A 27,394-nucleotide genomic window follows, 5' to 3' on the forward strand; every position below is an offset into this window, starting at 1 on the left:
TCCAATACATGGTGATAGTTAAATGATAGTGAAATAATAAATATTGTAATAAGAAAGAATTTAACAAATATATTTGTTATTTATAGTATTCCAGTGTTTAACCTAATCTATAGGTACACTATCTGTAGCACATATAGAGTTTAACAAAGACATGTATTAGCATGTTAATCGATTAATCGACCCTTCAACCATTCTTAAATTTTCATTACAAGTGAGTTTTGAGTAAACTGGTTTTATTTTGTTTCTCAGCTCAAGGAAACAAGCCACGATTACTGCTTTGTGATAGTCATGCGCTACAGATGCAGTAGCTTTTGTTGCAAGAACTCTGGGGAAGCTTTGGCCTAATGGTTAGAGAAGCAGCTTTGAGACCAAAAGATTGCTGGTTTGATTTCCTGGATCAGCAGGAATGACTGAAGTGCCCTTGAGCAAGGCACCTAACCCCAGGCTGGTCTGGGTATGCGGTATGTCTCTCTGGATAAGAGTGACTGCTAAATGCCAGTAATGTAATGTTACTCTGAAGTAGTAATTTAGTACTAGTACTAAATATTTGTGCAATCTTCTTTGAAAGATGGGCTACAAAGAAATTCACTTGTTCTGGCCTAGTAATGAGATGTCCATCACTGTTAAAGCCCCATTAATATCTGACCATGCTTCACAGAATTTCATTACATTTGCTATTGGCTGGTCACTATCAACAAAAGTCCATCTCTGTTATGGTTCAAGTCTCACTCAGGGCCATGCTATCATGGAGTGTCTTAGTGAATTATGAGGTAAAGGCTAAACTGACAAGTTCTTCATGTCTACTCTGACACCCACCCCACCCCAAGCAGCTCAAATATATAGCTCCTTTCGCATATGAAATCCGTATGAGGTAAAAACAACATAGAATAGATAAAAAAATTTTATTCCCACCCAGTCTTCCAAAATGGAAAAGTAACAGCTATTGTGTATTCCCATCTGACTGTATTTAATGGAATGCTACGGAGCACCAACCATGTGAGATCAGATATGACACAATTCATGAGATGGCAAGTCCATTGTTGTGAAAAGTCTAAGCTGAGACATTAACTAGTTAGCAACATGGCATGGGTCGAGCTGCATCATGTATCTGTTGAGGGAGCTCTCTTCCTGTTTCTGAACATTTGTTTTGTTCAAGCAAAGGCTATTTATAACATTTTTGCTTGTACAGTGGGATCCCTGTATCTGCTGACTCACTCAAGCATACAAGTATGACCCCTTGAACTACAATTCCCACACATCCTACTTATAGACCACATTAACCAAGCACACCTGCTTTCACTTTTATCACTTCTTACTCAGTTTAGTTAAACCCCAGCTTCTGTTAGTTTGTCTTGTGTATGCTTTTATTTTCCATGCTGATGCTCATTGTGTTCCTCACTTCTTCTCTCATGTTTTCATGCCAGGTGTTTTTTGTTGCTTATACTATCCTGTGTAAATAAAAGGTTTCTGCATTTGCATCCATCTCCTTGCCTCAGCCATGATAAAAATATTAAGAAGAAATGTCAGAATCCTGTTCATGAGAGAGAGGCCACATTTACATAACTTTTTATTAAATTATATTGTTAGAACTGTTTTATTTTATTATTGGTTTCTGTTGTTGATGTTATATTGTATGTAGTTTATAAATGTTACTTTATCATAGTTATATATCTACATGAAAAACTAGCTTTATATATGTTTAGATCCTATCTGCGGTTTTGGCTATCTGGGTTAGATCATGGAATGTATCTTCCACAGATACTATAGAGCTTCCACTGTACCTGCCGATGTTTGTTTGTTTGCCAATCTTTGCTTGTTGTTTTGAGTTTGCCACTGGTTTCTTTACATTGAGGCGGTATGAATAGTGCAGTCACAATATCACTACATCATCATTTATGCCGCCACCAGAAAAGTCATGACTGTCACAACATGTAAATTAGATGGTTCTGATTCCCACTGGAGCCATAACAAAAGATATCCATAAATTTTATGAGGTTAACAGGGGGTAGATTAATGTTTTGACTTGGCAGTTTTGCTCCCATTCCCACAGGTCATCATTACAGCATAATACCAAAAAATATACAGTTTCACTGTGAAGGGGAATGGGGTATCTGTCTATGTATGAAGACTGACTTTTCATTTTAGTTTCAGTTTAAGGTGCTACACTAAAATCATTTATTTGACATACATTTCCCAGTTACTTGTACATGAGAGACAGCACCTTCACATAAATCTGTGATATTAAACATCAATTAAATGATGTAATCCAAGCCAGTTTCCAAACATGTTGGGATGCTGTGTAAACTGGAAATAAAACAGAATGCAATGATTTGCAAATCATGGAACTCCTATATTTCATTGAAAATAGTAAAAAGTCAACATATCAAATGTTTAAATGTTATAGTTTTTTGAAAAATATATGCTCATTTTGAATGTGATGCCAGAAACATGTTTTTTTTTTTTAAGTTGGAACAGGGGCATGTTTACCATTGTGTTGCATTACTTTTACTTTTAACAATGCTCTGTAAATGTTTGGGTACTTAGAAGACTAATTGCTGTAGGTTTGTCCCATTCTTTCCTGATATAGAATTTCAGCTGTTCAACAATTTTGGGTCTCCTTTATTGTATTTTGCATTTCATAATGCACCAAATGTTTTCAATGTTCTCCCACTGAATGGTCTGGACTGCAGGCAGGCCAGTTTAGCACCTGGGCTCTTTTACCACAGAGCTATGTAGTTGTACAGTACTATGTACAGAATGTGGTTTGGCATTGTTGTCTTGCTGAAATAATCAAGACCTTCCCTGAAAAAGTTGTTGTCTGAATGGCAGCATGTTGCTCCAAAGCCTGTGTGTGTGTGTGTGTGTGTGTGTGTGTGTGTGTGTGTGTGTGTGTGTGTGTGTATACATATTGCTTGATTTTCATATAATTTATTGATTTTCATATCGTTTCTGTTAAGTGTATTTATGTTCATTTTGTATTTATTTGTTTATCTATCTATCACCTTTCTTAGCTCTCAGGCATCTGCAAAGTCCTGTTTTTTTTTCTTTTTTTCCCTTTTTTGTTTTAATTTTTTGCACCTTTGGGACTAGCACAAAAGAAATTTCATTGTGCCTTAACGATGACAATAAAGTGTTTGAACTTTATATCATTCAGCATTAATGGTGCCTTCCTAGATCTGAAATCTACCCATGTCATGTGCACTAATGCACCCCCATACCATGCAGTTTTTTTAACTGTCTGCCAAAAACAAGCTGGATGGTCTCTCCACTCAAACCTGAAGGACAGGGTGTATGTGATTTTCAAAAATATTTGCAAATTTCGATTGACCAAACCACAGGACAGTTTTCCACTTTGCCTCAATCCATTGTGAATGAGCTCAGGCCCAGAGAAGACAGTGTTGTTTCTGGATATTGTTTGTACAATGGTGCTTGAAAGTTTGTGAATCCTGTAGAATTGTCTATATTTCTGCATAAATATGACCTAAAACATCATCAGATTTTCACACAAGTCCTAAAAGTAGATAAAGAGAACCCAGTTAAACAAATGAGACAAAAATATCATACTTGGACATTTATTTATTGAGGAAAATGATCTAATATTACATGTCTGTGAGTGGCAAAAGTATGTGAACCTCAAGGATTAGCAGTTAATTTGAAGGTGAAATTAGAGTCATGTGGTTTCAATCAATAGGATGATAATCAGCTGTGAGTAGGCACCCTGTTTTATTTAAAGAACAGGGATATATTAAAGTCTGATCTTCACAACACATGTTTCTGGAAGTGTATCATGGCATGAGCAAAGGAGATTTCTGAGGACCTCAGAAAAAGTGTTGTTGATGAAGTGTTGTTGAAGAGTTTGGACTCCACCAATCCACAGTCAGACAGATTGTGTACAAATGGAGGAAATTCAAGATCATTGTTACCCTCTGCAGGAGTGGTCGACCAACAAAGATTTCTTCAAGAGCAAGGTGTGTAATAGTCGGTGAGGTCACAAAGGACCCCAGGGTAACTTCTAAGCAACTGAAGGCCTCTCTCACATTGGCAAATGTTAATGTTCATGAGTCCACCATTGGGAGAACACTGAACAATAATGGTGTGCATGGCAGGGTTGCAAGGAGAAAGCCACTGCTCTCCAAAAAGAACATTGCTGCTCGTCTGCAGTTTGCTAAAGACCACATGGACAAGCCAGAAGGCTATTGGAAAAAATGTTTTCTGGACGGACGAGACCAAAGTAGAACTTTTCAGTTTAAATGAGAAGTGTTATGTTTGGAGAAAGGAAAACACTGCATTCCAGCATAAGAACCTTATCCCATCTGTGAAACATGGTGGTGGTAGTATCATGGTTTGGGCCTGTTTTGCTGCATCTGGGCCAGGACGGCTTGCCATGATTGATGGAACAATGAATTCTGAATTATACCAGCGAATTCTAAAGGAAAATGTCAGGACATCTGTCCATGAACTGAATCTCAAGAGAAGGTGGGTCATGCAGCAAGACAATGACCCTAAGCACACAAGTCGTTCTACCAAATAATGGTTAAAGAAGAATAAAGTTAATGTTTTGGAATGGCCAAGTCAAAGTCCTGATCTTAATCCAATCAAAATGTCGTGGAAGGACCTAAAGTGAGCAGTTCATGTGAGGAAACTCACCAACATCCCAGAGTTGAAGCTGTTCTGTATGGAGGAATGGGCTAAATTTCCTCCAAGCCAGTGTGCAGGGCTGATCAACAGTTCCCAGAAATGTTTAGTTGCAGTAATTGCTGCACAAGGGGGTCATACCAGATACTGAAAGCAAAGGTTCACATACTTTTGCCACTCACAGATATGTAATATTGGATCATTTACCTCAATAAATAAATGACCAAGTGTAATATTTTTGTCTCATTTGTTTAAATTCTCTTTATCTACTTTTAGGACTTGTGTGAAAATCTGATGATGTTTTAGGTCATATTTATGCAGAAATATAGAAAACTCTAAAGGGCTCACAAGCTTTCAAGCACCGCTGTATATGGTTTTAACTTACATTTGTGAATGCAGTGATGAACTGTGTTCACAGACAATGGTTTTCAGGAGTACAGAGATTTCTCCAGATTCTCTGAATCTTTTAATAATATTATGTACCGTACTATACATGATGTGATCCCAAATCCTTTGCAATTTTACAAACTGTTATTCTTAAATTGTTGCATTATACATTATACTGTACATATTATAGTTACATTATACAATACATTCTACAATACAATACATACATTATAGTTGCATTATACAACTACATAGTCCTCCACAGAGTGATGAATCCTTCCCCATCTTTACTTCTGAGAGACTCTGCCTCTCTGGGATGTTCCTTTTTTACCCAGTCACATTACTGACTGGTGGTATGATGGTGTAGTGGTTAGCACTATCACCTCACAGCAAGAAGGTTCATGGGTTTCCTCTGGTGCTCTGGTTTCCCCCACAGTCCAAAGACATCCAGGTTAGGTTAATTGGTGGCTCTAAATTGACCATAGGTGTGAGTGTGAATGGTTGTTTGTCTCTATGTGTCAGCCCTGTGATAACCTGGCAACTTGTCCAGGGTGTACCCCACCTCTTATCCATAGTCAGCTGGGATAGGCTCCAGCTTGCCTGTGACCCTGCACAGGATAAGCGGTTATGGATAATGGATGGATATTACTGACCTGCTGTAAATTAACCTTGTTTGTTCCAATTTTTTTTTTTTAGTATTACACAAATTTTCCACTTTTTTTTTGCTCCTCTCCCAACTTTTTTTTTAAAACATGTTGCTGGCATCACATTCAAAACAAACACATTTTTCAAAAAAAAAGAAAAAAATTCTCAATTTCAACATTTGATATGTTGTCTTTGTACTATTTTCAGTGAAATATTGAAATCATATTCCATGATTTGCAAATCATCACATTCTGTTTTTATATACATTTTGCACAATGTCCCAACAGTTCTTCATAAAATATCTTTTTTTTTTTTTGATATTCAGAAACTCAGAAGCCACTGAGCCATGCAAGGCAGTAAGGGAGTCATTTTTAGTAATTAAAAATTAAATTAAAAAGAGTTTTAAAAATTAGTTGTAACATACTGTAAGACTATATACTGTAACATACTGTAATAAGACTTATTTATTAGGGATAAATTTATTAGATCATCTGTTAAAAAAACTCTATTTTTCTCTAAAGCTGCTTTGTGACAATGTCTATTGTTAAAAGCGCTATACAAATATATTGATTTGACAACTTTAGTGGTACATGATATAATTTCTCTTTCAATGTTAAGTTTATTTATTTATTTATTTATTTACAAAAACAACTTTTTTAAAAAGTTATTTATAATTTTGTTAATCTAATTATCATAACACTAGCCTGCATACCAGTTAAATATGAAATTAAATTAAATATAATTAATAATTTTAATATTATAGAAGTGGGGTCTGGATTTTTGCAGCATTTTAACTTCTGATTCTTTATTATTTCAGAGTTAGACAATTAATCTGAATGAATGATATAAAATATATTAATTAGTCTTCTAATTTATTGAATTTAATATTAAAGGAGGCCCATTTTTAAATTTGATCATGGTAGAGTGAGAAATGTGGGAAATTCAAGGCTTCTTCAGCTTATTGCTTGAGAAACAACTCTGAAGAATTTTCATATTGCAGTAATGGTAAAACAGCCAATGGAAGGAAAATGTCATTTTCTATACCCAAGTAAGTCACTGTCATGTACACAAAGAGAATTCTCACACAACATTACCGACTTCAGACTTCAGCCTGTAAAAACATGAGTACAATGAAAGCCATAAAAATATTAAATTAAATAAGTTCATCTTCCTAATTATTTCTGAACACCTTTCCATAATAGCTTCAATGTTCTTCTGATAAAATACATTTTTGTTTTAATTATCTTAATCCAAACTTCATACAAACTGTTGTATGTCTTTATGTCTGATGAAAACCAGATGCTTGTATGTTTAAGCTAATGATCAGTCACAACAGCACCTTCACACTTATTTGAATGTTACAAATCTTTGTTATGAAAAGGTCTGTGAAGACTAGTTGCCTCTGTAGATCAGTGTGTCAGACACAAGATAAACTAATTGGATTTGGGACAAGCAGGAGTACTGTTTGTGTTTGTTTGTGTGTGTGAGAGGTCAGAAGAGGTTCAGGGAAGTAAACCCTCCCTGCAACCTAAGCAGCCCATATGACACCGCAGACATGCTTCACTGTGTCTGTGGGAATGGGAAATTCCACTAAAATATTTCCCTAAATACCTGAAGGGTCAAAGCAATACAGTGTACTAACCATGTTTCCTGCAGCCTTATTGTTTTATTCCTCAATCAGGGAATCTGTAGTAAGTTAAGGTGAAAAGAGAGCACAAAGATAGAGTCCAAATAAGAGAGAGAAAGAGACAGTTCATGGTCAGAATGCTAGAGGTCAAGACCTTGAGGTTGTAATGATTAGATGATGAATGTTGCGTGTAAGAGCTCAAACATATGTCAGAGGACAGAGACAATAAGAGATAATGGAGGGCAGAGGGTGTGGAGGAGGAGTCTACAGAGGGAGTGAAAGAAAAGAATTCACACAATGCTAAGAGCAATGCGTTTTTTCTTTGTTATGCATGCATAAAAGTGCATTTATATAAAATGCATTTACAGGTTCAGTAAACCAGGAAATATACCTCATTGCATGTGGAAGGCCATGGACAAACATACATAAAACGTGTTACCTGGCTGAAGAAATAGTCCCGTGAATAGTCCCTCAAGCAGATAGAAACAGCTGGCTAGAGCCATGCTTTGTAGGTTTTATAGTCATCTACACACAGATGATCAGTGCAGCTGCACAGAGTCAAAGATTCCTAAACATACCCTGGAGGAAGTGAACTCTGACCTCACACACCCATAGGGTATGAGGCACTAAGACTTGTCTAGGGGTGTTTGTAAATACATTAAAGTCAAACTTTTCCAATGCAATAAACATTATTACTGTAATATACAATAGGGACAGAACTGATAGAACTGGGTAAAAACTTGAGCAAGTAGATAATGTTAATGTCCAGGAGCACAGCCTAATCCTTGCATGCATCGTGTTTCACTCTCTCAAATGAGGAATTTGTGAGGAGATGTGAAACCAAACTGCTTTCTAAAAATCACTCACCTTCTTTTCCTCTGCATGTGTATGGCAGTTTCTGTGGTAACGAACAACCAATGTGGCTAGTTCGGCTCACTTTTAGAGACCATTTATACATATAATGAATTTGCTTCAGTTTCAGCAGTCCTGCATTCTGGATCATCTGATTCTTTAAAGATCTGCTCACAGATCTAATATTTATTTATTTATTTAACTTAATAAGCAAATTAAGCAAAGTTTAAGCAAGTCAAAAAAAATAAGATTAGAGTTGTCATCTTTTCCCTTTAACAAAATTTTCTATCATACAGTATGAACACACAACTTCTTGCATGGACTCAGTCCAACACACACACACACACACACACACACACACACACACACACACACACAGAGTAATGATCAGTTCAGGAATCAGTCAATATGGCTGAAGTTCTGATAATGTGCACAATGTGGTGATGGAGTTAGAGGTTGGTCCCAACACTTAGAAACCATTACTGGGGCTTTTAAACAGAGATCTCTCTAAATATCATCAGATGTGCTATGTGGCTTCATTCCTTTAATTAAATTTAAGCCATCCAAACAATATAAACAAATAGCTCATATATTCAGGAAACAGTCATTTGTCCTTGAATATCAAACAGCCAGATTCTTAATAAGAAGTAATTTGTTATTTTTAGAGGGTAGAAAATGATTGTTCTGAAAAATACATACTTGCCTTTTGAATTTTCTAATTTTATGTTAATGGAATTTGACTGTATTTGCACAGTTTTATTTTATCCTTCTTCTCACCACTTTCTGAAATGAAAATTGTCTGTAGTTTGTGATAAAGTGAAAATGAGGATATGAAAAAACTCAAATGTTACGCAAGGAAGTAAGGTTTCTTCTATAACAGTAGATATGTGGCTTCAGATGAGACAGATAGCTGTTTAGCTCTTACCAGAATACAGAGAATATTCCTTATTCTTATTCCTTATACAAAGGGAATATTGTAATATTTTATCATTTTTAGTTTTTTGCAAATGCTGTTATTTAATGAAGGAAGTTTGCTTGTGCAAAAGTAAATCAAGTAATCACTGTAGTTAAACTTGAACACAGCAGTAAGTTAAAATGTCAAAAGCAAGTTAATTATACATAGGAAGCAAACTAAATGCAATTTTGTTCCACCTTTGATGGCAGTAATTTTGTTGTCCATTTTTGTTTTTTTCATCACTGTGGGCTGTCCAAATGTGGTTGTAATCATTGGTGTAAACATCTGCAAATACATTTGCTGTGGAGCCAGACAGGGCATATGATAAATCTCATAAGGAGGATCACTAAGCTCAAATTAATAACAAACTACAAACAGTTCACACAAATGATGATATACCACAAAACTTGCAGAAAAAAATTGCCTAGTTTTCCATAAGATCTAGCATGTCAAATATGGCCTGTTTATTGCTATATAAAAATGTGGGCGAAAGGCCATGGGAGCCTTTAGATTAGTATCTATAATAAACTGTAATGATAGTTAAGTGTACACACAAGGCATTACTTTAAAATGGGGTGGGCGATGAAAGGATTCTTCAGTAGTCAGCATCCAGGTGGTAAAGTCTCATTGGGTTCATTGTGTCAGAGAGTGGTCCAAGGACAACGAAGCTCCATCCAAACATGGAGGCCACAGCATGTGGTGGGGGATCTCACAAATGGAGTTTCACAAGAAGTTGATGCCCCATCGTCTGTGGTCTACCAGGCAGTGCTGCAGAAGGTAACTGGATCCAAGGTGGAGTGGGAAAGGAAGGGAGGAAACTAGGAGCGAAACCATGAAAAATGTAGAGTATGAAAATGTCTCCCTTGGTTTATGGCTGCACAGACAGTCATCCAAGAGAAACACATCCTTAAATTTAACCATAGATGCCTCTTAGCCTCTTTTTTTTTTTTTTTACTTTTCTTTGCCTCTGTCCCAACTAGTTGGCAAAGGCTTGATTTTCAGAAAGCAAAGCTAAGTTGCTTGGAAACTATGTTTCAAAAGCACTCAATAATCTGCCTTTTTCCAAATCTGGTTCCTGTACGTGCAGCTCAGTTTTCAAACATGAACATATGTAGATCAAGTTAGTTAGAAGCAAGTTTCATTACAGCTATATTATATTCCACAGTGACTATCCTTTATCATAACTCAGTGTTAAAAGCACCATCAATAAAAATACAGATGAAAAATTCATATTGAAAGCATATGGACTTTTAATATATTTTTAATGGTTCTCACTTTTTTCTTTGTTTCAAACTTATTGCTGATCATTCTCTAAAACACATGATGAAATTTGTAGCAGGTTGTCACTGAAAAGTTTCTATCTGGACTAATGCTGCGTTCATGTGCTATGGGAATTATGGTAAATACCAAACGCCGACATGGAAAACACACATGAACGCCCCCTCTTGTGGTATTTTCCACTGGGCAACTCGTAGAAAATTTTGATACACGAGTTGCCGAGATGAGATGAACTTTAACCTTTTCAACATGGCGGCGAGCGGTACAAGACACTTGAATGCTAAGCATTGTACGCTACTAAAGTTTTTTTTTTACTAGTACTAGTGGGTAGTTTTTGGTGTCTATGCAATGTTGCGTCATTAACAAGTGTAATATAATACATTAGAAATCCGTTTCCTTTAAAAATGCGTTGTTATGGTTTGTTTTTACCTATCCAGAGCAGACGCTATTGCTAACGATAGCTAACTAACTATTGCTAACTTGAATCTGGTCCACCATCTTTAATTTGTCAACCACAACAAAAGCATGTGAACACAACACACTGGTAAATACCACTTCCCAACTGGAAAATATCATCTTCCCAGAGCACATGAATGCAGGGTAATACTTTCTAAACATGTTATTGTCAAATGCAGTGATGAGCAAGCATCAGACCTGATTGAAACAGTTTACTGTGGTTTCCTTTAAGTTGATAAGTCAACATATGAGCAAGAACTCTATTACTATACTGAATAGTGGTGTTTGTAATTGTTTTACACTGAATAAACTATTTTAATCAAATGTTTCATTCCTCAAGAGCAGGACACATACCATTCTTTACTGCAAATACTACAAGAGAACATTTTTCTTAGATCTAGTGTCACTATTATTTAATTATTTCTGGCAGGTTATCAAAATAAAAGCAAGAACAGTCTTGGAAGCAAATTATTTTTCAGAGGAGCTTGATTTGTGTGCAACACCTTTCCTTTATCACATAAATCAGACTAAGAGCGCAGCAACTGCAGAAAAATTTACTTTGAACTTACTAACTAACCTGTTTGTGTTATAAAGGGGGATATGTAACAGGCAGGTGGTTTTGGTACATATTAAAGTTTTGTTATATATATATATATATATATATATATATATATATATATATATATATATATATATATATATATATATATATGCTTCAAACCAGCAGAAACATTTTAGAGGACAAGCTAATACATGACCTTATGTGTTTTCAAGCAAAACACAGTGTGGTAATTTATTTGAAGCAGCTGCTTTTTCAAAATGTTTAAGTTTAGACAGGAAATCTGTTAAGCTGTTCAGCTCCTACATTGTCCTGCTTGGGTTACAGGGCCACTCAAAAAGTTACTTTAATGGTGGAAAATGGCACTAAATATAAACAGATAGCCTTTCTCCTATTCTGGCAAAAAAAAAAAAAAATTAAGATTTACGGCACTTCAGTGATCAAAATCTGCAATATAATTTTAAACATTTGTGTTGTATTATTATTTTATGTTTGCAGGTCATAGCCTTGTAAGGGATAATGTAAGATCCACCTGCTGACTATAGCAGTTATATGAGTGCTAGAAAAGCAGGAAATAGTACACCAGATTGATAAAATGGCCTTTGAACAAATTTTCCATGGAAAATGATTCATTGTTAATTACATGATGCTAAAGCATAAGTCACAATCGTCAAGTATGACTGAATGAATGTGTTTTGGTAGTCATAAAATAATTATGTGCTAGTTCATACTTGTTGCATTAATAAGAATACATTGAGGATTTTTATGTAAAAAGTGTCAGTGCACTGAATGGAAAGGGGGCAGGTAGGGAGTGGGGGTGGGAAATGTAAATGCTGAAGTGGAATTCAATATGTGGCCTTAAGCGGAAAAACTGGTGATCTCAAGAGGTCATCCCTCTTTCCGGAGGAGAAAAAAGTAGACCCTATGGTAGAGTGTGCTTCTGGTGATCTTTGGTGAAGTCATTCACGAAAGAAACCATTTCCCCAACAGAGCTCTCCTTTATAGAGATGTTCTCCATCACTCTTTATCCTTTGTGCTATTCCTAAGATGCTCATAGCAGTTTAGTGAGGTGAATGGAAAAACGCTCACACATGGCCCAAATGTGCAAGACGTTGTTACTTTGTTTTACACACATGGTTAGCCAATTTCATTCTCTCTTTAGTGGAAACATAGTGTATAGTGTATCTTAAGTAATATAATGCAGTTTTTAGTTTTAGAAGGTTCACTTAGTATGATCTTCATTGTTTAAACTTGAATACCTGCATGATATAGCATAGATTAGATTTGATTAGGGGTGGTAAGTACATATTCCTACCAACATTCACACAAGCTGAAATGTCCCTCCCATCATCTGGGCATTTAAAACAGTCATAGTTTTCCCCAGTCTTAGGTTAGAGTACCTCTGTCACGTACTCCCAAAGGAATTATATGACCAATCACTCCCGGTTCTGCCCATTCCTCATTATGTATTTACCCACTTGCCACATTTTCTAATCAACTCTCTTAATCACCCTTGAACCCTTCTGTTATTATGCTTTATTGAGTCATATATGGTACAAGTGTGAGAATGTATTTTAATCAGTTATGTGAATCAAATTACTCAGGCAGCTGTTTATGTATGTTTGTGGGTCAGCTGATACAGTATGTGCCCATGTGTTGGTACACACTAATTTATGTGGTAGCATGTGGTAGCCATAAGAAATTGTACTACTTGTTAATATTTAAATTACTTATTAAATTTGATGGATTGGTTGTTTTCAGAGCTGAAGATGTTTGTTTTTCAAAATTATTTACATTAGCTCAGTGTAATCTTTCCATAATGAGTCCTTACCAACTTTCAAGACTAGCCTAAATCAATGATACATAGACAGACAAACACACACACGCATACACACACACACACACACACACACACACACAAAGAAAGAATGTTATCTTATTGAAAATGAGGTACTGCTTCAAAATTCTTGATTTAATTAAATGAATATTTCTCATCTAATTATCTCTAGCCGCTTTATCCTGTTCTACAGGGTCACAGGCAAGCTGGAGCCTATCCCAGCTGACTATGGGCAAAAGGCGGGGTACACCCTGGACAAGTCGTCAGGTCATCACAGGGCTGACACATAGACACAGACAACCATTCACACCTATGGTCAATTTAGAGTCACCAGTTAACCTAACCTGCATGCCTTTGGGTGAAACCGGAGCACCTGGAGGAAACCCACACAGACAACATGCAAACTCCGCACAGAAAGGCCCTCGCCAGCCACGGGGCTCGAACCTGGACCTTCTTGCTGTGAGGCGACAGCGCTAACCACTACACCACCGTGCCGCCCAAATGAATATTTATTTTTTTTAAATACTGTATGCTTATTGTTTATAGAAACTAATTTGCCTCATAGCCAGCTCTGGTAAATAGGTTATACAAGGTCAGGGAGATTCATAATAGTCATTGAACAGTTGTACTGTTTATCTTTGCAACTGAGACATTCTGTTCCAATCTGCTGCTATGGTAAAACTATATATACAGTGTGTGTGTGTGTGTCCCCTATTCCTTAGCCATTCCATTTTACTCTGTTTGCAATTTGTTGTTGTTGCTTATAATAGGACTGTGTACCAGTGCCATAATTCACAAACAAACTGTTTCATGGAAAATAACATTTAACAACTATGGACCTAACTATATATGCAACTACAGCCTTATGGCCAGTCTTTGGTGATTGTCACAGAGTCAACTGTAGTCCATTTATGGACTCCGTTTTCATTTGCAGATCTGAGCCTGGATTCATTTCTGTTGCTGATATCTGGAGCCAGTAAATGTACACAAACTATAAATCTTAGCTCGTCACTCTTTGTTTATTGTTAGATGCCAAATTTTCCCAACTAACATTTCTCAGAGCAAAAGGGTCTTCACGGTCAAAAAATACAATACCCGCTTTTCATCTTATCATGTACTTATGACCTTACATATGTATATGTAAGATCATATGTAAAGAAAATCTCTGAAGCAAAGATGCTTTCTAAAAAACCAGAATATATATATATATATATATATATATATATATATATATATATATATATATATATATATATACACAAAGTAAAAACACAATCAATAGCCTGTTCACTGTGACCACCCTTTGTCTTTTAATACTACGTTCTAGAAAATTCTCTAAGGTACACCACAAAACACATAAGCAAATCAGCTGGCTGGTTGTTCAAAGCATCTCAGAGAATTTACTATAGTTTTTTTCAGTGATAGTGCCTGTCTCACTTGCTTCTATTTCTGCAGATAAAATCAAACAACCTCAATGAGTTTTCATGTGAATTATATTTTTACTGAATATCCTACTTTCTTTAACAACATACCATAAATTCTCTGTGAACGCTGATTTAACATATGAATATATTTTTGACATAATAATAATAATAATAATAATAATAATAATAATAATGCTTAAGTTTACTATTGTTCATATAATAGTATTGGCATTGGACGCACATCAACTATTTCAAAACAGGTATCAAGTAAGAAAAGAGCTAGTTTTATTTACATATTCAGTGCAAATACCTACTAACAAAATATAATACAGTCAGATTCATGAACTTTAAGATAACATTTACATTGAGTAAATTCCCAGAGGTCATAAGGTGAACAAGAAGTGGTTCAGATGAATATTCACAATGATCAAATTCACAAGATATTCACAAGATTAAAATTTCAAGATTGAATATCGGGACAAGTCAGTGACATCACCGGATGTATTTACTGTTCAGGGCGCAGTGTCCCAGGCACCATGGCCCCTTACTGGTTCTCTCCTTTAAAACGCTTCTTGGATTGTGACATGGATTTAAGTGGTCTTTACGATTCACAAGCGGTGGTTTTCCAACAAAGTTTCAAAACGCTGTTTGTGAGGATGTTGTTGTGTCTGTCACGGTGTTTGTTGACGGCATGATGTCTGTGCCTACAGGAAGAGGCCCGGCGATGATAACGCTATGTTTGCTGGATTCAGAAATGTTCGTATCTCTTTTCTGTTCAGCTTCTTCGTCGAGGTCGGAATCGCTTTGCTCGGTATCGCACTCCGACTCGTCGCGCGCTTTTTGCTCGGACTCGGCCTCAGTTTTATCGCACTGTTCCTTCTCTTTGTCCTTTTGGGCCTGGGCCTCCTTGGAATGTCTCCATTTCATTCGGCGGTTCTGAAACCACACTTTGACCTGAAGATAAGGAAACTGTTTAATAAATTGCTCCAGAGGGATTTCAAAATGAAATATCAAACACAATTATCAATAGGCCTATTTGTCAATTAGTAGTATCCTCTATTCCGTGCAACATGTCTCCAAGATGCCATTCGCAGTTTAAAAATGTAACATAAATATAAATTATCATATTGACATTTTTAAGGAAATACCCCACTGTGTGTTACTTACACGGTTAATCATAAGACAACTTTTTACAACAACACAGTTATCTGCTATGACCTTTCATCATTTACAAAAGTCGTTATAATTGACTTTCATTTCCCCATGTATATGCGTTTCGCAACGCAGAGAAGCAAACGCTTTTCAGTATTTTCATTTTATCTGCGCGTTGTGTGCTTCCTGTGTCTTCTGTGAAACACACACACACACACACACACACACACACACACAGAGAGCCTACCTGAGCGTCCGTAAGGCCCAACATCGCAGCAAGCTGTTTTCTGTCTGGTTTCGTGACGTACTTCTGTATTTCAAATCGTTTCTCAAGGCCCTTCCTTTGTAGATTGGAGAACACGGCTCTGGACCAGGACCTTTTTCTTTTGTATGTCTGTGGCATTGTGTCTTTGGTGAGAACTGCATAAGGCCCTGTATAGAATCAAACAGCATATATGGTTGCTTGCACCAGTTTTCAGGCACTGGAGTATTTATAGACTGCAAAATGTAATTTGAAAAGATAGAGACATATTATTTTAATAGTTGTAATATGTTAATATATTTTAATAAGATTTATTATGTACATGGCAATGGCGGACACGACGATTAATATCATCGGCTATGCCACAGCTACATAGGTCCGAGATAATATATTTTTTTGCTTTAAGAGTGAAAAAAAAAAAAATATATATATATATATATATATATATATATATATATATATATATATATATATATATATATATATATATATAATAAAATCACGTTTGTACTGAGAGTTGACAGGGGAGTGCAACACTACCTGGGAAAGTGTCCTGATACTGATGCCCTGATTGTCTGGAGGAACTTATAATGGATGATGCGTCGCTCATCCCCGGCTCTATGGAGGCAAAGTACTGACTGGCGCTCGGCTGCACGGAGACGGAGTGGCGATTCGAACTAACAACAGACGTGTGATCTGTATGCAGAAAACACAGTAATATATGTAATTATTTTATAAACAAGGTAAAATGCATAGATCTTTAAAAAAAATCTATTGGGAATCATTCTGAGACTATGAAAGTGGTCAAGAAAAGTTCTCCAACAACGTCCTGCACTTTGGTGACTTTTAAGACGGATTATAATTTAGCCCAACCGGAACTAGCCACTGTAAACACCCCCTTTTTATTTGAAATTAATATGCCTGTGTAAATTTGGGCATTTGAGAGTCTTATCATATCATTTATTGATACTGACAAGAAAAATGTGTGTGTAACTTGTTTACCTCTTAGTGACGATGATTCTTTTGATTTGGGTTCGAATTCTGTAGACAATATCCGATCAATGCCGAACTTGAGATCTTTGCTAGAAAGTGGAGGTACTGATTGAGAAAAGAATGTTGTTCTGGCCACAGAGGTCAAGTGTATTCCATGCCTGTGGTAGGCAGACGCTGCATTCACTCTCCCACCGAATACGGACGCGTCCGGCGCTAACGGAGACGGGCGAAGCGGAGATGCCGTGGAATGAACTTGAGCCCTAGCTCCCATATGGGTCACGAGCGCTGAAGACCCAGCAACGGTTTCATTGTCTCCAAAATGCAGTATGTCAGCAATGCAAAACGAAGGCTTCTTTACTGTGTCCATTGCAAAACCACCCGAACAATAGGCGGACCAGAGACTAAAATTTGACGCGTAAAGAGGATTCAGCCCGGTTGTATACATCCTCCTCTTTTAGATCGCCTGTATCTTTTTTTGCTTGTTTGTGTAAAAAAAAAAAGAATCACGACATTAAGTAGCCTATAGTCTATGTAACAGGAATGAGCGCTTTATTTAATAACTTGCATCCCTTTCTCTGCACGTCAGAAATGTTGTCAAGTATGAAATCCCAATCAGTGGTCCAAGAACTTCTACGCAGAAGTTTCTTCTGAGATGCTGATTGGCTTAGTCTTAGCCAATGGAGATTCAGAAAACTTTCCCACTTCCCCTTGATGCATTAGTGAAGTCTTGGGAAAGAAGTTGGCTACAACTTGAAGACAGTAAGTGTAGCCATCGGAATCACCATCAGATTTCATCATTGCTTTAAAATTATAAACAGCTACATTTCTAATGTGATACAACCCTCTGCTGTTGCATTATATTACGTCTTATGTTGATCGTTTTCTTTTTTTTTCAGAGACAATACATTATCACTGGAATAGTATATATTTCAGAACAAAATGGTTTAAATGCCGAAATAAGTACAACAAATATTTATTTGTTGGTTTGCTTGTTTTCCGCTTTTTTAATGTTAAAAAAAAACCTTGTCATCTGGTCATCTGACCATTAATGAGCCTGACCTAATACAGAGATTAATTTAAAATTAAACACAATAGTGTAAAATGGTATAATCAAATGAATTAAAATTCTTTATTATATACTAAATGAAAAAAAAACCCACTCTGTTCCTTGTTGGCCCGTTGAGATTAGGAAACAGGGTTTCTCGATGCAGGCCATCCTGTTTTTAAGGGCTCTGATTCAAGCCTAAATGAGCGGATATTCCTGCTAGATTTATCCCAAAATAGAAGATGTCAGTATTTTAGGGTACAGCGGAGGTCCATATTTCCTCCGGAGCGAGGAGGGGGTACTTTATAATGACTGTTAGCACTTCCTTTTTTCAATATTTGTGCAACTTTATCTCAACCTGCAAGTTGCATGGTGACGCAAATCCGTCTCTATGCTTATAATAAACAAAGGAAATCTATTCTCCACTAAAACGAAAACACAATTAACTTCAGAACTACTTCATCCATCTGTAGGCTACAACCCAAGTGCAACCCATCACTCTCTTATTATGGCTGTGCTAGATAAATAACTATGTAATAATAATAATAATAATAATAATAATAATAATAATAATAATGTCGTTACAGATGGTCTACATCATTTACGAACAGAAGACACTATTTTGTTTCAAAGTAATATTAGATATCCATTGAAACTGTGATTTTACTGTGCATTTCGATTATCGTTTCGGTAAATTAACGTAATTCGTTCATACCATTCATGTCGGTTAACATACGCTCCGTGTACCTCAGATTTAAAATAAGAGTAACAGGTATTCCTGAGATGTTTTAAGAAATGCGTCACTCTGGATCTATCTTCCTTTTGAGGCGTTCATTACGGCTGATTTATTATGCCGGAAAGGTCTATGACCCTGACTAGCTCTTACCACGACGCTTTAGAGTGACACTTTTCCGGTTTAAATTTAGAGATGAAATGTAATGTTTACCCTGGATCTTACAGTCAAAACAATCCATGGAAAAGGATGTAGAAGAAGTGCCATTCGTATGCCGAAACACGCACGTTAATTCAGGCGTCCTGAACACATTGCCATATTACAGAAAGCATGTAGTCCTGGGAAATAATTGTTCAGCTGGCAAACTGGTTATTCTGTTGATATGATTTAGGTTCAACCAACCAACCAACCAACCAACCAACCAACCAAGAAAAAAAAATGATAACAAGCCGTGCTTTTAGAAATAATAATTTAAACAAAAAGGATTACTTTTATTGAGTTTGGGTTACATTCTCTGAGTCCATCTATACTAAGTTTTTTTTATCTCTATTTTTGTATGTTTATAATAATGGACAGTTGTTTATTCATTTCATATCACAATCCCACTGCTCTTTAAACACAAAATACATTCAGATGGCAATTACATTTTTACTATCTTTTCTTTGTATTTTTGTTTGGGGAACTGATTTTTTTTTTCAGGAAGAAACGTACAAATAAGATTCAGGAAGAATCGTATGTAAATAAGCAACGTGTAAACTATTAATTTGTGGTATGACTCCCGTTTCTGTTGAAAGTGATGATAAAATCAGTTCTGGAACTTGTAATTTATATTTCTGCACTAGACAACTGTAGCCATGTTTTCAACAGTATATCATGCTCCACTTGTTGGATCTTAAGCTCTTTTTTTCCCCCACAATACAGCTATGTACTACAAAACATCATCAACACAAATGCCATCTCAGCATAGCCTATATGTCTGTGTAGAAATGCTAATGAGCCGATTAACCAAATCTCACGCAAAATTCTAACGAATTCTAAAGAACAATGCCAATTTCGGTGTCTTTATATGAATATAGTGATTTTTAAACAGCCACGACAGCGAAGTTCACCTATTACCAAAGCATGAAAGTGCGCCCAGTACTCTAATGCAAGTATGCATGCTTTCTCTGATAATAATTGTGTTAGCTAATGCTTATAAGTTCTCTCTCTCTCTCTCTCTCTCTCTCTCTCTCTATATATATATATATATATATATATATATATATATATATATATATATAAAATGCAGCTTGTGTTGGATATGGAATGTTATGTGTATAATATCCCTCCTTACTGAATGGTTGCTTCTGCTTAATTTCCCTTGGGTTTTGTCTTGTCTGCTATCCATCTTCCCCCCCCACCCCCACCACACACACACATTCTGCTATTTCTGATTCTCTGCGTCAATTTTGATTTCTGATATCGAATTTGACATCACTGAGTTTTTGAAGTGAGTAATTTGTGAAATAAAATAAAGTGAAAGGGTTTCTAACGAGTGAGTAATGTACTACTACATGTAGGTATTCAAAGTCTTAGGTTATTTCGAGTTCATTTCTCTTACTTTTTATTTCATATTAAGTATAAAGCTGACAGGTATGTTGTTAAGAGCAGTGGGTAAGCAGCTTGCCTTCAGTGGAAAAGCTCATCATTCAGGGATAAATTGTACTGAAGAAGTATGCTCGTCATATCCGGTCTAATTGCTTTTGAGGTCTCCTTTCAGGCGCGGGACTGCCTATGAAGAAATAATCAGCACTGTTATTGCGCTTTTCAGGAACTTGCTTTGATGCGTCGTTTAAAAAAATCGATTCAATAAATCGACATGATTTTATGTTTCAGCTTCTAGAATCTAAATGGTTGGTCTAAGGAAAGTGGGGGTATTTCAACAATTTTAATGATAAATCAAAGTGCAGTCTTTTTCATGTGTACAATGTCGTATAAAAATACAGGAATTTACTTGAGCTGGAAACACTTAGGCCTAGAACTGGCAAGATCTCTTGCTGCATGTGATGCGGTGCGTTTGAGCTGCGCACTCTCTTTCCCCAAACAGTCGATGGACATCTGAGAGTCAGACTGAAAACTCACACTCGCCTCAGTCGACCTGCTCGTGAAACAACAAAAGAGCTTCCTTTAATGGAAGCTTCAGTGCTGCCCATTAAAACCTCTGTATTTACACAAAAGCGGCGGCAAAGGTTGAAGTCGTGCCATTTGTGTAAAGGAACCCAGGCTGGCTAATTTCTCTTTTGGTCAATATACACATAGCTAAATCAAATTCAGTGAACGCTGCAGCTCTCACAGCTAAATAAGACCAGGAGTAATGGAAACGCGAAAAGGTCATGATAACAAACCATTACTGTTCCTGCTCCCAGTGTATCCTGGCAGTGATCCCGCTAATGCGTAAATCTTAAGCACTCTTCACAAGCGCACCCCAGTGGGCTTTGCCCATGCATGCACGAAAACGAGCTTGAGCTGTCCTGATTAGGCCGTGCTCTTTTCCCTGACTGCACAGTGATTGATTGTGCACTTGTTTACCGAAGGCAATCACTGTTGAGGCAAACCAGAGTCTCTAGAGCTTTGGAGGATTAGCGTTTAGGGCGCATGGGCTTTATTAATTGTTGTAATGGAAGTGAGCAACATAGACAAATTAAAAAGATAGTAAACTATGACACGACAACGTTTTGCTGGAGCTGTTTAAATTCCACCCTACACCTACATGGATGCATGAAATGGTTAAATGATGCATTGATGGGTTTTGTGTGCATTTTTTAAACTTGTGACACTTAAGAATGTAGACCTACTTAGGCATTATTATTATTATTATTATTATTATTATTATTATTATTATTATTATTATTATTATTATTAATCCTGTGCTGCTCCTGTTTTATTCTGCAGTGCTGGTTTGTGATTTGCAGTATTCAGATAAATTTTCAGAAAAAAAAATCGTTATGACTTTGGAAAATACTTAAGATTTTGTAAGCCCTTGTTATTGTTGCTGTTGCTCTAAGAAATAAATTAGCTACAGAAAGTTACTTAGGCCAACATGTTAATATGGTGCCAGTTTAATTTAACCCATTGTGCTCATGTGTTTAAAAAAAGTTGATTTTGGAGAAGGCCTTTTTTAAATGCTGTTATTGAAATAATGAATTATTGGTTCCATAAATAAGAATGTTACATATAGGTCTAATAAGGTTTTAGGCATGTACTTGACAATGAAAGTAAAGGCTTACATCAGTGAAAATGTGTCTCAAATTACCAAACACTCTGTTCCAATTTACCAAACATGTCATTAAAAAGCAATGCTTCTTTAGTAAATGATACAATTTAACTCTTACAACTAACATACAGTTAATTTTTCCTGAGAGTGTCTGGGCTGCACTGGCTTGACATTCTTCTGTGCTTCACATTTAGTTGTATTATTGAACCTATATGATGGATTTTGTGAGGTGAATTTTTTTTTTCATACAAACTAGTAACTCTAATTTTTTGTAGAAATTTAAGGCCTTCTTAAGGAAACCAACTGATGAACAGTATTTTTTTTAAACTGCTGTTGGAGTTTCCATTTATATTCAATCTAAAAATTAGTGAGTGCAATTTCATTCATTTATAAGTTATCGGGTGAATGTCAGATACACTGAATATCATCAGCAGTGTGTTAATTTCTATCTTTCTGTAAAATTGTTTGAATTTACTGGCTTATTATTTACTGTTGTCTTTTACTGATTTTAATTGCTTTAAAAAAATCTTGCTTTTCAGGAGTGGATTGATTAAAAGTGGTGCTACATAGCTATGTATTTTAAGTTTGCGGCAATTGCAGTCACATTGGTCAAGGACATTCCGCCATGCCATCAGAGGACCCCATCCCCTAAATTCTAGATACTTTTTCTCATTTGGTACATGTTTCCTGTTCACATACTACCACACAGTTCTTCAGTGTTATTCTGAAGCTTTGCTCATTATCCTGTTTGTGTAACTTCTAAGCATGTGCAGTGGCAAGGGGCAGGTTGCGCAGAGCTCCACTACTTATATCAGCCATATTGATATTCAAAATATCCTTAATGACAACTCGATACACCTTAAAATTATGTTGAAATACTACACTATCTATTTACCTCTTGAGTAGGCAACAATTAAAAACATTGTTATATGATAGATCTAAGCTGATTTTCAATTTATTTTCCTATGTTTCTAGATGTTGCACAATCACAGTATAGTAAGTTCACTGTCCCACTTAGCTTCCATCCATCCATTATCTCTACTGCATATCGGTCAGGGTTGTGGGTAAGTTTGTCACAATCCCAGCTAACTTCAGGCCAGAGGCAGGGTACACCCTGGGCAGGTCAACAGTCTATTGCAGGGCTAACACAGAGACAATTTAGAGTAGCCATTTAACATAATCCATATGTCTTTAGACTGGAGGAAACCCATGCAGGCATGGGGAGAACATGCAAAATCCATACAGAAAGGCCTCAGTCGACCGTGGGGTTCAAATCCAAAACCTTCTTGCTGTGAGGTGACAGTGCTAACCACTGACCCACCATGATGCACTTAGCTTCCAGAGAGTTATTACACCTAGTGGTCAAAATGGGAACTGCAGCAAATGCAGATAGCAGTCCACTGAAGATTTTTTGGCTTCATGCTCACTTTTCAGTGGAGGAGGAGCAGGCAGGACAGTTGCTGACAGAGTTGCCAAACTGGACTAGTATTAAAAATACTCCATGGCTGTGTTTTCTTGTTTTATAATCCAAATAAAATCTAATATATTTCTACAAAATGGCACAGTGTAATTGAGACAGTGCATCTATGATATAGTGACAGAACAATGTTTGTTATAAGAAACATACATGTAAAATTTGTAAAGGGAGAGATGATTTATGGAGGGATTAAAGTCATTACATTAGAATTACATGTGAAATACTTGTTTCTCCATGCAAAAGCTGGGAAAGAGAAGAAACATGTACTCCATTTCCAAGGACCATTTTTTTGTGCTATATTAAAGTCTTTTCTGTGAATTTTAAGATGCAGTTGGGCTGGAAATTTTGTAGAAACCTGGCAACCTTTGTTAACAATATTACTTAATGGCTAATGAACTCAGCTGAATAAAGATGCATATAAAGCCATTTGAAAAGAAGTGCCAGACTGTATGCTAGCAACCGATAATAAACGTGTGATAGCCTCTTGATTTATTTTTGTTTAAGGCTATGTTATTATTAATGTTGACCTGCATTTCCAAAAAATGTGGTGTTGAGCCTTTCTGATGTTCTGTATTTGCTATATCGTGTTGGATCCTTGCCTCGTTTACATGACTTCTCTTTGCCTTTTATTCTGTTCTGGATTGTGGATTGTCTTTCTAATAAACCTCCAGCACATAGATTTTCACAACTACTCGGAGTCCTGTTTGTTATGATTGCATTAATTATTTAAGGAAATCATAATTATAGTGTTGTAATAGAAACGAATAGAAAGCGCATGAATAGCTCTCAGCCAAGTACAGAAAACAATATTTTAATAATTGTTGAATTATTTTACTAAAAAGTAACTGTCATTTTCTGCTAGCTGTCAAAAGCATGGTTTTCTCATATTGCAGATATGCTTGTGGTTTGTATGTGTACACAAAACAATAAACTGGCTAATGTTCTTGAAAGAGTATTGTAGTTACTTTTTTGTGTTGTGAGTCACATCATTTTTTAATGTTTTTATATCAACATGTAGGAGATGGTCCTGGGTTCGAGCCCAGCGGCTGGCGAGGGCCTTTCTGTGTGGAGTTTGCATGTTCTCCCTGTGTCTGCGTGGGTTTCCTCCGGGTGCTCCGGTTTCCCCCACAGTCCAAAGACATGCAGGTTAGGTTAATTGGTGGCTCTAAATTGACTGTAGGTGTGAATGTGTGTGAATGGTTGTTTGTCTCTGTGTCAGGCTTGCGATGACCTGGCGACTTGTCCAGGGTGTACACCGCCTCTCGCCCATAGTTAGCTGGGATAGCCCCCAGCTTGCCTGCGACCCTGTAGAACAGGATAAGTGGCTACAGATAATGGATGGATGTAGGAAATGATCACTACAGGTTTTCTGTCACCTTTGACACAATTGATGTTATTCTAATAACCTGTTTTATAGACTAGATGCTAATTTCACATCAACCCTGCTGCCAGTTCTTTACTTTTGTATTATAATAATGGTTGGTTTGCTCGTTTACCTAAATATGAAGAATAATCACTGGATGGCCACATAATCTATTGATTGCCTCGTGACCCTGGCATTAAAGAAATGTGATGCTGCTCTCTAGTCGCCACTAATGCAACATCTGTGACTTGAACAACCTTCCAGCTGTATCCAGCAGACGTCCAGCTGAAGACTTGTGTTGGGGACACTGAGCTCTCTATAAAATCTAGAGAGCTCATAGCCCATTCCCCACTATAGATAAATGTAGATACATGAGTGAAGCCATCTGGCTGCCATCTCACCACTCACATCGCGTGTATTTGGCTTATGTGTTAAACTATTGTATCTGATCAAACTTGCCCCAAGAAAAGTATCTCCTGATTTTTTCCCCTTTCGTTACCTCCTCTTATTTTCTCAACTTTACCCCCATTCCTTGCACATCGTTATAGCACTCCCCTTCACTGTTATTGTTTTTTTCCCCTTTTCCAGTCCAGCCTCTGATCATTTTTTTTAACGGCTCTTTTACTACTACAATTATTTTAACAGAGATTATTTCAGTTTTTCTCTAATACAGTGTATCTTTCTCTTTCATATATTTCTTATTTCTATCTATCTATCTATCTATCTATCTATCTATCTATCTATCTATCTATCTATCTATCTATCATACAGACACAAAGGCTGTACAATACTTCCTTTCTATTTAGGACAGTTGTTGAAACAGGATTATTTTCTCATGTTATTTGCCATTCTCACTTCATTCTCACAGTCATGTCTGAACAGTATTTATTGGTCATACTGGTTGCAAGCTGCATGAATACTGTGACAGTGAATTATGTGACCAATAAATACTGTTAAGTCATGTGAGAATGAAGTGAAAATGGTAAATAACATGAAAAATAATCTTGTTTCAACAACTGTCAAAAACAGAAAGGAAGTCTTGTACAGCCTTTGTGTTGGTATAATAGAAAGATACACTGTATAAGAGAAAAACTGAAATAATCTCTGTTTAAATAATTATAGTAGTAAAAGAGCCATTAAAAAAAGATCAGAGACTGGACTGGAAAAGGGATAAAAAATAACAGTGAAGGAGAGCACTATAAAGATATATAAGGAATGTGGGTAAAGGTGAGAAAATAAGGGGAGGTAATGAAAGGGGGAAAAAAGTCAGGAAATACCTTTCTTGGGGCAAGTTTGATCGGACAAGACAGTTAACACAAGCCAAATGCACGTGATGCGAGTGGTAAGATGGCGGCCAGATGGCTTCACATCATGAGTTCTCCAGATTTTATATTATATAGACTAAAACACAGTGGGTGGAAGTAACTGGGTGGAATTATGTCATGCTTTACAATAAAAGCCCCTGATTGGCGGGTAGGAAATATGACCATTTTCAAAATAAAAGCCCCAGCCATAAAAAGTATGGAGGAAACGCCAAGATAATTTTTGTTTTTTGTTTTACATATTTGAATAATTCCGAAGGTAATAATTAAAATAGCTTACATAAATATACAATGCTGTGCAGAAGTCTTAGGTACATGCAATGAAATGCTGTAGAGCAAAGATGCACTCAAAAATAATGAAATTAAATGTTTCTACATTTAAAAAAATGACACACAATATATATATATATATATATATATATATATATATATATATATATATATATATATATATATATATATATATAAAATCTCTCTCTCATTATCTCTAGCCGCTTTATCCTGTTCTACAGGGTTGCAGGGAAGCTGGGTACACCCTGGACAAGTCACCAGGTCATTACAGGGCTGACACATAGACACAGACAACCATTCACACTCACACCTACGGTCAATTTAGAGTCACCAGTTAACCTAACCTGCATGTCTTTGGACTGTGGGAGAAACCGGAGCACCCGTAGGAAACCCACATGGACACGGGGCTCAAACCCGGACCTTCTTGCTGTGAGACGACAGCGCTAACCACTACACCACCGTGCCGCCATATATATATATATATATATATATATATATATATATATATATATATATATATATATATATATACACACACGTGTGTGTGTGATGTATATATATATATATATATGTAATAGCCTCAGGTACAATTAGTGAAGCTTTATAAAGAAATGAGCTGTAAGTTTTACTGAGCATCTTACAGAACCAGCTGTAAGCAGTTCTTCTGGACACTTTAACTGTCACACTTGCTTCTTAACTTGCAGCAAAACCCAGTAGCCTTCATTATGTTTTTGTCTGAAAAGTGGTCTGTTATGTAATATGCTGCTCTTTTTACTGACATAGAAAAAAAAAATTTCTATCACATTTAATTTTGTGCTGGAAAACTAATGTTTGAAAATCTAAAGTGT

General features: G+C 36.4%; 1 protein-coding gene across 2 annotated transcripts; it reads right to left on the reverse strand.

Moving 5' to 3' along the window:
- Positions 1 to 14,894: 14,894 nt before the first annotated feature.
- On the reverse strand, positions 14,895 to 17,653 carry hlx1 (H2.0-like homeo box 1 (Drosophila)). 2 transcript variants are annotated; one of them, XM_060907466.1, is made up of 4 exons: positions 17,072 to 17,653; positions 16,610 to 16,765; positions 16,055 to 16,239; positions 14,895 to 15,609 (listed from the first exon to the last, which is right to left on the reverse strand). In XM_060907466.1, exons 1-4 carry the CDS (start codon positions 17,505 to 17,507, stop codon positions 15,292 to 15,294), a joined length of 1,095 nt encoding a protein of 364 aa, XP_060763449.1. In that variant the 5' UTR covers positions 17,508 to 17,653; the 3' UTR covers positions 14,895 to 15,291. The 2 variants fall into 2 exon arrangements, with proteins under 2 accessions (XP_060763449.1, XP_060763456.1); XM_060907473.1 differs by lacking the exon at positions 16,610 to 16,765.
- Between the last annotated feature and the right edge of the window lie 9,741 nt (positions 17,654 to 27,394).

This window comes from Neoarius graeffei, chromosome 2, assembly GCF_027579695.1.
Source record: "Neoarius graeffei isolate fNeoGra1 chromosome 2, fNeoGra1.pri, whole genome shotgun sequence".
Classification (NCBI taxonomy): Eukaryota; Metazoa; Chordata; class Actinopteri; order Siluriformes; family Ariidae; genus Neoarius; species Neoarius graeffei.

Bases quoted from the DNA above. Each gene is read 5' to 3' on its own strand.
- hlx1 (XM_060907466.1), bottom strand. From the start codon at position 17,507: ATGTATACAACCGGGCTGAATCCTCTTTACGCGTCAAATTTTAGTCTC. The intron at 16,766-17,071 runs GTAAACAAGTTA...TTCTGCATACAG, and splicing joins AGAATCATCGTCACTAAGAG to ATCACACGTCTGTTGTTAGT. The intron at 15,610-16,054 runs GTAGGCTCTCTG...CCTTATCTTCAG, and splicing joins TGGGCCTTACGGACGCTCAG to GTCAAAGTGTGGTTTCAGAA.